This window comes from Cavia porcellus, unplaced genomic scaffold (genome assembly GCF_034190915.1).
Source record: "Cavia porcellus strain 051 isolate PalLab524CR breed Dunkin Hartley unplaced genomic scaffold, mCavPor4.1 scaffold_31, whole genome shotgun sequence".
Classification (NCBI taxonomy): Eukaryota; Metazoa; Chordata; class Mammalia; order Rodentia; family Caviidae; genus Cavia; species Cavia porcellus.
Window position 1 is genome coordinate 24,911,508 of NW_026947514.1, and position 15,682 is coordinate 24,927,189.

Genomic DNA, 15,682 nt, shown 5'->3' on the forward strand with positions numbered 1-15,682 from the left:
TCTTGGTCAGCATTTTTTCTTTCTGCCGTATTATTTGGTCCTTAAGGATTTGAGTACAAATTTACCAGTCTGGTCAAAGTGAGAAAAGATGCTTTTTACCTGTCATATCCTGTATGACAGACCATCCTAAACTCAGTCATTTAAAACATCAGAGAGCTTGAAAGTATAGCTCAGTGCTGGAGCACTTCGCTAGAGTTTAGAGTACCTGGATTTGATCGCCAGCACCACAAATAAGTAAAACAAATGTATCTAATTGTGATTCTACGATTTGGGGAGGACTTGATGCTGTTTTGGCGCCGTGTGGTGTCCAGTGGGCCATTATGACTGAGGGTAGAGTGTCCAGAATGGCTTCATTTACTGGCATAGCACCCCAGCTGGGCGGGGCACTGCTAAGGGCAAGCCAAGGCCCTTTCCCCTCTCCCCTGCTCTTGTCAGTCTCCCTCTACCGCTTCTTTCCTGTTTCTCTTCAGAGTGCCTCTTTCCCTATGTTCTGCCCCTACAACAGGCCAGTTACAGTTTTGCATAGCAGGGGACTCTGAAGGATAAAAACAAAATTTGCTAGGCCTTTTAAGGCCTAGAGTTGGAATTGGCGTGTACAGACAAAATTGTTGGCAACCTCTCCTTTTATCACAAGTGTTGGATCTGAATGTATTCAACTATTGTGTTCTTTATGAGGTGTCCCGCTTTGTAATACTGACTCCTTCACAGAATTTAGTCTGAAAGATCATAATACACAGATTGGTTTCTTTTTTATATAGTGGTAGTCTTAAATTTAGAATTTACTCAAAATTAATTGATTTTGTTAACTGCTTCACACAGGCAACCTGGACAAGCATGAAGAACTAGAGAAGCTTGTAGCAAGGTTCTTGGGAGTAGAAGCTGCTATGGCATATGGCATGGGATTTGCAACAAATTCAATGAACATTCCTGCTCTTGTCGGCAAAGTAAGACACTGTCATTTGTGAAAATTCCAATACATTATTATTATTACTTCATCTCCTTTTTTTGTTAAAGTATTCAGGCTAGGTATTGTGGCACACATCTGTCATCCCATGACTCAGGTTGAGGCAGGAGGATCACCGTGAGTTCAAGGCCAACCTGAACTGTGTAGTCCTGTCCTGTCCAAATTAAAAAAGCAAGAAAGCTAGCATTTAAATCAGGCTTGGTAGGGCACATCTGTAATCTTAGCACTCAGCAGACTGAGGCAGGTGAATTGCCACGAGTTGGAGACCAGCCTGGGCTACATAGTGAGACCATGTTGAGAGAGTGAGAGTGCGTGAATAAGAGAGAGACAGAAAGAGGGGGAGAGGGAAGAGGAGAGGGAAGGGGAAGAGAGAAGGCAGGCAGGCAGGCAGAGGGAGGGAAAGAAGGAAGGATTCAGAATGAGCCACAACCTATTTTTAACTTTAGACTAAGCATAGTTTACCCAGAGATATTTCTATCACAGAATTTTAGACAACTTATTTCATGGAGCCTTGTTATTAGTTGGTGCTTTCTTGCCAGAACCTAGGATGTCACCTGCCTTGATTAGAGGATTCTTGCTTTCTTCATTTCATAAACAGTTTTGAAGAGATTCTGATAATAAAAATTTCTAAAAAACTAAAAACTATGAAAATTTTTGTTCAGAAAGTTATTGAATAGGTGTTTTTCTCTTACATAGAAAAGTATGAAAATGTAGTTACCAAACAGTCAAATTATATATAAATATATATTAATCTAAAAAAATTTCATGGCAAGGAATGTGTCTGAGAATAAAAAAGAATATTGTATAAAGATAAAAGAGATAATTCATGAAGATGTATAAGCACCTAATGACAGAGTTTCAAAATAGAAACTGGTGAATCTTAAGTAAGCAAATGCAGAATTACTAGAGATGTTAGCACCCCTGTTTCATGTGATAGGACCTAACAGAAAACCGCTATGGTTGTAGATACAAAACACTTAGAAAAACCACCAACCAATTGACTAGTATATTATGAGGTATTTCACACAACAACAAATTTATTTATTTATTTAGTTAGTTAGTTAGTTAGTTTTGGATACCACGAATCAGATTCAAGGCCTCGCACTTGCCAGGCAGGCACTGTTCTGCTGAGCTACAACCCTGGCCCAACAGTAAAATATTTACCAAGGCAGACTGTAATTAAAGCTGTTAAATAAGACTTAATGAATTTTAAAAGTATTGAGGTTATTCAAAATACATTCTCTGACCAAAGTGAAATTAAATTAGAAATCAGTAGCACACTGGGTCTGGTGGTGTCTGCCTGTAATCTCATTAGTCAACAGGCTGAGGCCGGAGGATTGCTGCAAGTTCAAAGCCAGTCTGGCTATGTAGTGAGTTCAAGAGCAACCTGAGCTACATGGCAAGACTATCTCAAAAAAAAAAAAAAGAGGAGGGGCTGGGGATTTAGCTCAGCGGCATAAGCGCCTGCCTTGCAAGCAGGCAGTCGTGAGTTCGATCCCTGGTACCGATAAAAAGGAAAAAGACCAAAAAAAAAAAGAGGAAAGTAGAACACAAAGCTTTAATTTGAAAACTAAACCACATACTTCTAGATAATCCATGGGGTGAAGATGAAAAAATTTAAGGGAATACAGAAAATATTGCAAAATAGAAATGTGTCATAATTTGTAGGATTGCTAATGCAGTGCTCAGATGAAAATGTTTAGCATTAAATGCTTTTGTTAGGAAAAAAGTCATTTTTACCTTAATAAAATGATAATAGAACAAACTAAGTGGAAAGAAGTATGTAACAAAAATAAATGTAAGAGGGGCTGGGGCTTTAGCTCAGCAGCATAAGCACCTGCCTTGCAAGCAGGCGGTCGTGAGTTCAATCCCCGGTACCGGTAAGAAAAAAAAAAGTAAGAATTAATAAATTAGATAATAGGGGAAATGAGTAAAACTTAAATTCTTTTGAGAAAAAGAATAAAATTGATAAATCTCTAGCCAAACTGATCAGGATAAAAAGAAAGAAAAGCACACATAGTAGTAGCAGGAGAGAAAGAGAGGACATCACTGCATATTCTGCAGACAGTAAAGGTGTTTAATGGGAATGTTAAGAGTAATATTATGCCAGTAAATACAACTTGTATAAAATTGATAAATCCATGGAAGACATGTGGTTCTTTAACTTTACTTTCACTATATTACATTGTGGTCCTGCGTTCCGACAGTATAAACCTGAAATTATGTGGAATTTCTTAGGGATTTTTACACTGGACAATTAAATGACCTCATTTTAATTTTGTCTGTATGCCCATAAATTCTAACAAAGATTTATCTAGAATTAGATTTCTTCTACAAAGATATGGAAGGTATTGCCTTGAAGATTTCTTTTCCAAGTCAGCTGAAATGCTGTTACATACCACTTACTCTGTTAAGAACAGTGACTGATCTAGTTTTAGTAATTCTTTGACTCTTGATACTGAATTTCTCTGTGCGGTGGTTGATTGCTCAGTTCAGAGGTATAGAGTGTATTAAAGAGGTAAGACTGCATGTTATAGTGGCAGGAGCTTTGTTTCAAGTTACTAAATTGTGCCCTTGGGCAAGAGCTTTAACACCTGCCTGAGAGTGTCTTCATATGTTTAATGGGGATTATAATTACCTATTTCATAGTGTTACTTTGACTTTTTTGCATCATAAAATGCCCCAGGCTCATCTTGTATTTTCCCTTTAACAGCTTTGGAATCAGCCAGCTCTCCAAGGAACTCTAGGGTTTTTATTTATAGAAGAATCTTATTTAGAAACCAAGGTGTAGGAATTAGGTGTATTTTTTGCTACAGGGTTTCACTGCTTCTAAGTGAATAGATCTAGAAAATAAATGTATATATGTATACTAGGTCATGCATATACACACCTATGTTTTTAAGTATTGGAAAAGGAATTCGTGAATTAGATAATAAGTATAATATATATGAATTTTAAAAATCAGTTCACAGTCATATCTCCAACTCTGTCTTTTTTTTTTTGTACTGGGAATCAGACTCATGATTTCATATTTGCCAGGCAGGCTCTTATGCCACTGAGCTAAATCCCTGGCCCCCGCTTTTTTTTTTTGTACTAGGAATCAAACTCAAGACCTTGTGATTACCAGGCAGGCGCTTATGCCACTGTGCTATATCCCCAGCTGCTTTTTAAAAATCTATATATTTTTAACTAGATAGCTTTTATCTTAGTAATAAAAATATGTGCAGTAAAAATTTCAGATAGAATGTCATTTAATAAATATAGATGGTTGATAGGCCAAATGACTGCCACCAAGCTATACGTCTTTTTATTCTCATGGGAGCAAGTTATATGACTTTTGCATTATTTTTGTTTTTTTCACATAATTGGCATTTTGAAACCATATTTGATGGTGAAAAACTTGTTTCTGGGTTCATATGTTATAGGCTGAGGGACTCTACAAGGGTTGGAAGAGTAAGAACTGGAGAAGAAATAAAAAATGAAAAACCTCGGCTTTGTTGCCTTAGCAGGAATCCATTTTTATATGTTAAAGCTTGTTTGGAGATTTTAAGTACAAAGCTTTGACTTAACACATCATATGGGGTTTATACAGAGGATCCTTCTTGGACTCTAGGTATGGTTAGTGAGAGAAAAGAAACAGCACTTCTCCAGGCATTACCCTGCAGCTTCTATTTCTCACAAATAAACAGTACATCACTACAAAATTCAAACACAGTTCTCTCAAATCAAAGAAGCCAAAATCTTTTAAAGATTGTGCTATCTCAGATTTTAAGCATAAATAAGAAGCTGTTGTTATGTAGCTGAATATTTAAGTCAGTCACAGGACTGTGGATAGTAATAAGTAGGCTAGAATTTACATTTTCTTGTAAGATGTCTCTGTAAAATACTTTTTCTTAAAAATTAATCACTTTGTTGTTGTGGGAAGTTTCTTTAATAAGGTGTAATTATATTATAATTGTGTAACTAACCCTTTCCCTTCCACTGTCTACCTTCCTGTGCTTGTGATTTTACAGGGTTGCCTTATTCTGAGTGATGAGCTGAACCACGCATCACTGGTTCTAGGAGCCAGACTGTCAGGAGCTACTATTCGAATCTTCAAACACAACAGTGAGTTCCCATAAAATCCACCACTGGCCTTAGTGATTCAAAGTCTTTTGGTCAGTGGTTGTGTTACATTAGTTACATTAATAATTGAAAATACAAATTGAACTAAAGTAGAACACTTAAAATGTTCTTTTGGTCCAGTCTTTGAGTTACTCTGTTCCTCACTGAAATAAACAGAGAGGTTGAAGGAAGTCTTTTATGTAAAATATAGTCTCCTTTTATTTGACTTTGAAATTTTCCATCTGGTTTCCTCATTCAGGTCCACTTACTAGATGCCTATGGTATATCTTGTGGCAACTCTACAGATATAGAGATGAGTAATTAGGATCCCTCTCTAATTTCAAGGATCTCTGGTTAATGAAGAGATTTAGAAGATAAGCTAGCACTTAAAATACAAGAGACACTGAAATGCAGAGATGGACAGATGCATTTAAAATGGAGAGAAAGGGGCATGAAGCCAAATTGCTCCCTAATTGAAAACACATACCTTTGTGTATGATTAAAATAATAGCCAGTCGGGATGGTTCATGCCTGTGATCCCAGCATTTAGAAAGCCGAGGCAGGAGGATTGCCTTGAGTTCAGGGCTAGCCTGGGCTACATAGTGAGTTCAGGGCCAGTCTGAACTAGTGAGACCCTTTCTCAGAAAACAAATGCACAAACAAAAACTTAAAATGCACACCATAATTTTAGTAATTAAAGCACACAGGGAGAAAAAGATTACCAAATCCTATATTTAATACCTTCTTTTGCCAAAATGTGTGGACATACAGATCAATGTCTATAATGTTTCAAAATGTTAGGTCCATACATACCTGTAGAGGGAGTAACTTCCTTTTTTTCTTGTCTAAAATGTTTGCAGCTAGGTATGGTGCTACATACCTGAATCCTACTGCTAGGGAGGCTGAGGCAGGAGGATCATTGTGAGTTTGAACCAGCCTGACGTACATAGTGAGTTCTAGTCTATCCACAACTACATAAACAGATCCTGTCTTACAAAAAAAATTTTTTGAGATGAAAATGGTACAGTGTATGGCCGTTTTGCTTGTATGAATGAAACCATGTTAAACGTCGTGTGGTTTTTTTTTTTTTAAATTACATGTTAAATATAAACTGTCAGTCCTAGTACACTTAATTCATCATTTGATGCCAGTATACAGTCAGCATCAGGGCATACCATAAGTCAGTTGGTCCCTTCTTTGGACCTCAGGTTGTTTCTGATATTTCTATCAGAAACAGCACTACCAAAAAAAAAAGAAAGAAAGAAAGAAAGAAACAGCACTACAATCACATTTAGGCACACCTGTTTAGTTCCTAGCAGTCTCAGAATGCCAGATTAAAAGACAAAATTTTTAATACTTGTCTAAATTACTCCTAAAGCATTGTACAAACAACAGGACAATGACTGTTGCACTCACTGAGTAACATAGACTAACATAGTTGTGTATCAACTTAAATCTTTCTGAATCTAATAAGTAGATAATATATCCATTTTTATTTCTTTGATTACTAGATCTAGAATAATTATAGTTATGTATTCATAGGTATAGGTAGACCATTTTCAGACTGTTTCTTTTCTTATACATTATAAGAACCTTTTACTGTCCTTTTTTTTTATTTTGCAGTATTTTTTATTTTGTTTAATGTCTTGCTGTACAGACAGATTATATAATCAGGAGTATATCCCAGCACTTTGGGAGGCTGAGGCAGGATTGCAATTTTGAGCAGAGTCTGGGCAACTTAGCAACCTAGTGAGAGACCCCTGTCTCAAAATAAAAAATAAAAAAAGGGCTGGGGCCATGTGTAGCTCAGTATGAAGGCTCTAGATTTATTTCTCAGTGTCACATATACACACACAGTGTGTTTGAAAGGTTGAGGCATGAGGATCGAAAATTCAGGGACAGAATGGTTGTCTCCATGACACCGTGTCTCAAAATAAAAAGTGCAGAGGCTGTAGCTGATTGCAAGGCCCTAGGTTCAATCCCCAATACCGCAAAAGTAAAATTTAAAATAAAATGTTTATGTTGAAACACTTTTTGTCTCATGACTTTTGAATTTGACTTAATGCATTCTTCCCTCTAAGATAATAAGATAATTCTCTTTTTTCTGGAAGGTTTGTGGCATATTTTAAATTGATACGGCATTTGGGGGCATAATGTAGAAGAGAGATTGAATGTTTTTCTAAAGTAGTTAATATGGTTGAACATTCTGTTGTAGGTATTTCCTTTTGTGTAAAATTTGACTAAATGTTTATTCTCCTTTCTAAATATAAACACAGGAAGCTCAAGTACATCTTTTACTTGTCTCCTGCTGATTGCCATATATTACTGTCTGTGGCAGGAATAGTTAAGACATCTCTGGTTAGGACATTTCTTCTGGGGAGGAACATCTGTTTCTACTAGGTAGTGTGCAGCTTTGCAAATAACAGAAGGTGCAAGCAAAGTTGCAACCTTTGACTGTCTTATTTGTGTGTCTGGTGTGTGTGTGTGTGTGTGTGTGTGTGTGTGTGTGTGTGTGTATGTTTGAGACAGTCTCACTCTGTAGTTTAGGCTGGCCTTTATATTGTGGAGTCCGGGATGACCTCAAACTCCAGAGATCTTCCTGCTTTAGCCTTCCAAATAGTGGGATTGTAAGCATGCTCTGCAACACTGGCTCCGGAGTCCTTGTATGAAAAGAGCAAAATCATATAATTTTGTAACCCCTTCTAGCGACAAGCAATAAAAAACACAATCAGGTTTTATGGTGTCGCTCAGACCTACTAAATATATATCATTACTTGTAGATTTGGGGGAAGTTTTTAAAGACTTCATTTCAGAAAAAATAAAAGTACAAAGCTATCATGGTAGCACAGTGATCTTCAAGGAATTTGTCTTTTAACAGGAAAATTAGGATCCTCATTAATGGTAATTCCACCAAATTGTCTTGTAGGCCTATTGACCACCTTATGACCAACAGAGTCATAAGAACTTGCTTATGTATCAATAACTGATAAAGTTAGATGTGAAACAATCCCAAAACACAGAGATTCCCATTCATAAGGGTTCCAGACTGGTTTTTTTTGTACCAGGGATCGAACTCATGACTGTGTACTTACAAGGCAGGCACTTATGCCACTAAGCTAAATCCTTGGCCCATGTGTTTTGGGGTTTTTTGTTTTGATTTTTTTTTTTTTTTTTTTTTTAGGACTGATGTATTTTTTAATGCAGTACCAAGATACGTTATTTAACAATGTGTTTATTAAGTGTCAGGTGAAAGGAAACAGATCTTGTACTTTAAAGTTTGTGCCTTCCATATTTGTTTTTTAAGATATATGTATTTGCAATGGTATGTTCACACTCTTGCTAGGTCGTTTTTATGCTTTTATTTCTACATGACTCATTAATTTTAGATACAGTTTGATTCTAAAAAGTAACTCAAAGGTACATTCAGCATGAAACATTGTCATTTCATAAGCATACTAAGCAGCTGAGGCAATCAACCACCAGTCATTTAATCAGGTTGAACATTTAGATTTCGACTAAAGGTGATAGTAGTTGACCCATTTGCCTTATCTTTAAGTGTTCAACTCTGGTTATATTGATGTTCTCTGCTGTCTGAGCCATGGTTCCTGATTAAGAAATACAGAATTTTGAAATACAGTTAGGAGGAAGATACTTTGTGACTCAGTTTTTTTGTGTGTGTTGTAGATATGCAAAGCTTAGAGAAACTGTTGAAAGATGCCATTGTTTATGGTCAGCCTCGGACACGAAGGCCCTGGAAGAAAATTCTAATCCTCGTGGAAGGAATATATAGGTAATCCTGCTTCACTGGTCTTATCTATGTGTCTTGGGCTCTTGAAGTCAAAGAATTCTTAAGCTTCAGAGAATGCTAGACTAGTCCTAGCTAGAAACTAAGGAAACAGTGTTAACTTTTGAAAATACCTAGTAGAAGCCAGGTGTAGTGGCACATGCCTGTAATCCCAGCACTTGGGAGGCTGAAGCAGGAGAATCACTGTGAGTTCAGGCCAGCCTGTCTTAAAAAAGCAAAACAGAGCAATAAAATGCATTGTAGCAGATTCTGCATTGGGACTGAACAGAAACTATTTTGTCTGAATACTATATAGTCTTCAAATTCCCTGTTCTATTTGGATCCTTTATTTTTCTACTGTTTGTAGAGTGAACTTTACAAATAGGGGCAAGAATATAGATTCTAAACTGGGGATGGTGGTACATGCCTACAATCCTAGCACTCAGAAGGCTGAGGCAGAAGGATTGCTGTGAGTTCAAGGCCAGCCTGGACTACATTGCACATTGCAAGTCGAAGGCAGTCTGAACTACACATACCAAGACCCTCCAAAAAAGAAAAGAAAATAAAAACATATATATGTACAGATTCTAATATGTCAAAACAAATTATACATTTAATTTTAAGAAATATTTTTCTTTGGTTAAATTTTTTTTTTTAACTGGGAATCGAATTCACAACCTCATGCTTGCCAGGCAGGCACTGTGCCAGCACTTGTCTTGAAAGATGTAATCTCCTTTTGCCTACTGCCTAAACAGCTTCATTTGACTTTGTCACTTTGAACCCATAGGTGCATGAACTGAAAACATAAATAAGAAAGTGATGGCATAAATAAGAAAGCTCAGTGGCACGGCACCTGCCTGGCAAGTTTGTGAGGTCCTGAGTTCGAATATGAGTAACTCCTCCCCAGAAAAAAAAATGACGTGGACAGTTCCTAAATTTAAAAAGTTTTCAGCGCATGTATTTTTTAAAATCTTGTTTTGCCAGTATGGAGGGGTCTATTGTTCGCCTTCCTGAAGTGATTGCCCTCAAGAAGAAATACAAGGCGTACCTGTATCTGGATGAGGCTCACAGCATCGGGGCCCTTGGCCCTACAGGTCGAGGTGTGGTAGAGTACTTTGGCCTGGATCCTGAGGATGTAGATGTTATGATGGGAACGTTCACAAAGAGCTTTGGTGCTGCTGGAGGATACATTGGAGGCAAAAAGGTAAATGGGTCTTGAGAATGGGTAATTAAAGACAAAGATGGTGTCTGGAAGACTTGAACTAAGGTGTGGTGATCCTGAATTTGCGGCTTAGGGTCCCACTGCCAATAGACTTACCAGTTTGGCTGTCTAGGGAGCATCTCTTACATCTGCTCGTTGAGCTAAAGGCAAGTTCTGTTCATTGTTGTTTTCTTGTTTGAACGTCTTTTTTTTTTGGTACCAAGGATCAAACTCACGACCATGCTTTTATGCTGCTGAGCTAAATCCCGGGCCCATTTGAGCATCTTTCTAAACAAGCATTCTGGTCCCAAATACAGAATACCCTCTTTTGTGAAAGAACACACAATGATGTTTCCTGTTGGCTAGTCTTCTGTTGGGTTTAAACTGTGCTCACAATTTTAAAAGGAATGAGAACCAGTGGCAATAGAAAGACCAGTTGCCTTGCCCTTGGCCTCAAGAAACAGGAAGAAGGAAGACTATAGTAGCTCTGGGGTACATCAAAGCACTGTAGTTTTCAATTTTAAAAATATGTATTGCACTCCATGGTCACTTAAGAACATGGAAATGTTGAACCATGGAATTGGAACTGGACTTGAATATTTCTCCCCTTGCTTCTTGAGACCTTGGGGGCAGCACTGACACTTTTAAGTTTCCTTGTCAGTAAGATACAGCTAAGTATGCATAGCTTGTTTTGGGGGTGTTTCTTTTCCTTTTCCTTTTCTTTTTTTTTTGGTACAGGGAATCAAACTCAGGACCTTGTCCTGGCCAGACAGGCACTTGGTGCCACTGAGCTATATCCCCAGCCCTACCTAACTTATAATATTGCAGTAAAGGTGAAAAAATGTATGTCTACGTTAAAACACAGATACACTTTGAAACATTAAGTGAAAGTCATTTATAAAAGGTCACACATTGTATGATGAATTTATTTTTCTATGTTACATCCAAGATAGGCAGAGAAACAGAAAGTAATGAGTAGTTGTCAATGGCTCAAGAGACAGAGGAAATGAAAAGCAGCTGCTTATGGGTTTGAGGGTTCCCTTTAGGGTGATGAAAGTGTTGTAACATTAGATAGGAATTTCATTATACTGCTCTGAATACAGTAAAAGCCATAAGTTGTATGCTTGAAAAAGGAAGATACAACGATATATGGTTCTCCACACAGCTGTTATTTTTAAAAGCTTACTGCAACCTTAGAAAAAGAAATAGTATATGTCAGATACTTGTACGTAATATGTAGTAAATGTTCATAAATATTCTAAATTCCTTTGTGAAGCTCAGCACTGGGGGTCTTAACAGACATTCACCGACTGGAGATGTAGCTCAGTGGTAGAACATTTGCCTAAGTGTATGTGAGGTCCTGGATTCAGACTACAGCACCAGAATGGGGAAGAGGTTTAACAGTAGCAAAGTTTGATTAAGGTAGGAAAAGAAACAGCTCTGCAGAATGAGTTTGGGCCAAGTGAAAGATAAAGAAATTGACTATACAGCATGGAGGTAGGCCAACCATACAGGAGAAAGCATAATGGCCTAGATATTTTTATTCTCAAAGTTTGTCTTTTTTGTTAGTGGAATGGGCTCACTTTGAGAATTTAGCAGCTTTTTGGATTTGTTGGCATGAACTAAAAATAGAAAAATTCTGGGAGATCATTTAAGTGGAATACATTGGGGCTTTGGGTTAGATTATAGATAGATAAATTTTAGTATTTTAGAAGTAGTAATTGTTTTATAGCTATATTTTGTATGTCTTTATTTGGTTTGGTATGTAGGCTTATTTTGTGCACATTTTAAAAAATTAAATGAAGAAGTAACTGAATTAAATTGTTTTTAAACACAGTTTTAAAAATCTTTGTAACTGACAAGGTTTTATTTTATTCAGTGAGATGGCATTGTTTTAGAAAGATCTACTGAATATCTACTGCATTCATATCATTTTATAAATCTTTATGTATCTTGGGAATATTCTGATGTAGATATTCTTACAATTGATGTCAGAGAACTCTGTGTGTGTGTGTGTGTGTGTGTGTGTGTGTGTGTGTGTGTGTGTGTGTGAACTGCATCCCCAGTTCCAGAGAACTGTCTCTTATTATTTAGGGGAGTAAGGATGGGCTTTGCAGGCAGAGGGCAAAAAGCAGATGATATTTCTGTTTTGCTGTACTAAGGAGTCAATTGCTGTATTTAAAAAAAAAAAAAAAAGCAAACCAAACATTTTATTGAATCCAGCTTTGTAATTTACTTATAACATTAAGTGATATATCTTACAATTTTACTTAGATTCTTTAAGATTAGTTTAAAAAAAAACAAAACAAAGCCTAAGGACTTTGCCATGCTTCTGATCAAGTTGTTGCCATCAGTTTGCTTTGACCATGTTAACCACCTTTCATCTCAGATTACTCCAGGCCACTGAAAGGAGGAGGCCACTGGCATGCAGAAGGAAAGCACAAACATTGCCAATTAATTCAAGAACTGCCTCTAACTAGCTCCCTTTTTGAACTCCCCAGGAGCTGATAGACTATCTGCGCACACACTCTCACAGTGCAGTGTATGCCACATCCCTGTCGCCGCCTGTGGTGGAGCAGGTTATCACCTCTATGACATGCATCATGGGGGAGGATGGCACCAGCCTTGGTGAGTCTTCATCCCTTGAACCATTTCCTATCTCCGTGACACTTCACAGCCAAGTGTGCTTTTTAAAAAATTCATTAGTAGATTATTTAATAGCTGTTAGGTGCCTCTTTATTTGGGTTAGTACCCAGGTTTCTTGGCCACACATTTTATTTAAAGTTTTAAGTAAAGTTGAAAGATATTTTTTTCCCCTAAAGTAGAGAGCCAGATTTCCTAGTGGGCAGAGGTGGCAGACTGGGAGACCTTGGTTCCCATGGATACTTGAGTGTGCTACGTGCCCATGTCTTCAGAACAACACTGGCTTCTTTCCTGTGCAAGACTCTTACTTATACATGGTGAGGCTTTCACTTTATATGCCTTCTTAGCCCATAAGATAAATATATATGCTCTCAGAATCCTCAAATTGTTTCTCTTTTCCTTATGGTATTGAAGATTGAAACCATGGGCTCTCTACCACTGAGCTACATTGTCAGCCTGCCCGCCCTTCCTTTTTTTCTCCTTTCTCTTTCTCTTTTTCTTTCATTACTTTCTGTGTCAGGCTCTCAAACTGCAGGAATTATGGGTATATGCTGCCATATCCAGGTTGAATTGCATAATTTTATGCAAAGATATAATGCACTGTGTAGTGATGTTTCATTAATAATGTATTGAAGAGCTGCAGTTCCATGAATAACACTTGTTAAGGATCCTTGACTTAACACTTCTGTAAAAAGTTTCTAATTTAGCATAAGGGGATAATGAAGGCCCTCCTGAATGTTTATCTTTAGGAGGATTTGTAGATGCCCTGGTTTAAACATATAAAAAGGAACAATAAAGTATGACATTCTCTTTCAGATATTTGACTTTTACTTTGTATCACTAGAGGGCAGTGTTGACTGCAGATCAATAATGATAGGGGAACAATTGAGGTTGTGTGTCTGTTGACTATTCTATACTAAAAGTATTGCCATTGCCAGTATAAAACATTTATTTGTTTTTTGATGCTTTTTGTTGTTGTTGTTTGGTTGGGTTTTTTGTTTGTTTTGAGACAGGGTCTTGCTTTGTAGTGCAGGCTGGCCTTGAACTCACTGTGTATGTAGCTCAGGCTGGCCTCGAATTCTCAACAGTCCTGCCTCAGCCTCCTGAGCACTGGGATTACAGGCATGCACCACCACACCTGGATTTTAATGCTTTTTTAAATTTAATATGGCTATTATAAAGATTTCACATAATTAGCCTTGATGTTTTTGCTTTATATTTGTATAATACTTTACTGTAAGGTTGATTTGGTTTGCATTGCAAAACAAGAATATGGTTTATCTGATTTTGATTAAAACTTTTGTGTGTGTGTGTGTGTGTGTGTGTGTGTGTCTGTGTGTGTTTTCTGAAGCAGGCTTTTACTATGCAGTTTAGGCTGGTCTTCAACTCACTTGATAGCCCAGGCTAACCTCAAACTCACAACAATCCTCCTATCTCAGTCTCTGGATGCTGGTATTACTGGTGTGCACCATTACACCCTGCCTAAGACTTTTCTTAAATCACAATTTGTCTAAATATTTTTTCCAATCTACTGTAGGTTCTTGGTAGCTTTATGAAAAGATTTTTTGGAAATAGGAAAATATTTCATTAATGTTTCACACATAGCATTGGATCCTTATGGGTATTTCCTGATTATTAATAGTTGCATTTTTTTTTCTCATTTGGTATTACTGGAGAAGTGTGCTTTTACCTGTGTATGTACAGAAAGAGCGATAGGAAGACAGAAGAGAGGAGACATTAGGTTTGGCTCATTTGTATTAATACCAGTAATAAACTTGTTAATGAGGTGTTAAATGATCTCAAGAATGCCTAGGAGCTGTCAGGAGCTAATTTAGGAGACCTGAGGCACTTTTTAAAGGCAGCATCTCCAGATTCCGCAGCTAAGAGCAGAGCTTTGGGACCGCTGCCTCCTGGAGGGAAGGTCCTAGGGAGAATTTCATGCTTCTCATCAGAGGCCAACAGCTCTGACCTCTCTGAGCACCAGTGCCTTCTGAGCCCAGGAATATTTGGATTCTGCTTTTTTATTTATTATGTTGCTTTAAAGTTATTTGTTTACCTCACCACTAGAAGTTAATCCAGATGGAAATGAACTTTCTGCCGAACACTTTCATTCTTCCCTCAGTGTGGGTAAAGCAGGGTTTCTGAACCTGAGAGTCAGATCAGACTCCCTCCTTTCTACATTTACTGCCCCAAGTATTTACTTCATTTCTCACACAGCTTTCAAGCCTCTACTCTGTGCCCTAAGTAGGGGTACTGTGAAAGGTGTCTGAGTAACTTTTCATCACCCGGACAAAATACCCGACACTTACAATTTAAAGGAGGAGAGGTTTACTTTGGCTCACATTTAAGTATGTAGTCAGCTGGCTCCAAGGCAGAAAGGCCTACTGGAAGAGTCTGCTGCAGAAAAGCCTTTCACGTCATGGTGATCAGGAAGCAGAGACGGAAGCAAGACACTCAGAGGGAGTTGTGGTACCCTTGGAGGTGGCCCACCTTTTCTGACCAAGCTCCCCCTCCTAACAGCAGTCAACTAATGTTCCCCTATGGTCCAGTCCTTTACCAAAAAAGCCCCATCTATAAGCACATGAGGCTTTGGGGGGACATTTAGATATAAGCCATAATAAAAAAAGATGCAGAATTGACTGGTAATGGTTCATCACTGTTGAAAAAACTTGTATCTACTGGTAAGGGCAAGATTTCTAGGAAAGCCAGGGACTTAGCTCAGCGGCGTAAGTGCTTGCCGCAAGTGGAAGGTTGTGAGTTCGATCTCCAGTGCCAAAAATAAAAAAAGATTGCTGAGAAAGTCGGGATGTGATGGCACTTACCTGTAATCCCAGCACTGAGGCAGGAGGAGGATCTTGGAGGATCACTGGGAGTTAAAAACCATCCTGAACTGTGTAGTGAGACCCTATCTCAAAAAAGAAAATAAAGAAAAAGAAAAAAAATTGCTAAGAAGAACTAATCTCCATGTGACACAAAAATTCTTTGT

At 37.8% G+C, this 15,682-nt stretch overlaps 1 protein-coding gene across 1 annotated transcript in view; it reads left to right on the forward strand.

Annotated features, from left to right (window-relative positions):
• Nucleotides 1-15,682, forward strand: part of Sptlc2 (serine palmitoyltransferase long chain base subunit 2) — a 97,896-nt gene that overhangs the window by 47,383 nt on the left and 34,831 nt on the right. The window contains exons 6-10 of the mRNA XM_063241063.1: nt 820-944; nt 4,978-5,071; nt 8,753-8,858; nt 9,837-10,056; nt 12,555-12,681. Of these exons, the coding sequence (XP_063097133.1) occupies nt 820-944; nt 4,978-5,071; nt 8,753-8,858; nt 9,837-10,056; nt 12,555-12,681 (672 nt within the window). The remainder of the gene's footprint in view (nt 1-819; nt 945-4,977; nt 5,072-8,752; nt 8,859-9,836; nt 10,057-12,554; nt 12,682-15,682) is intronic.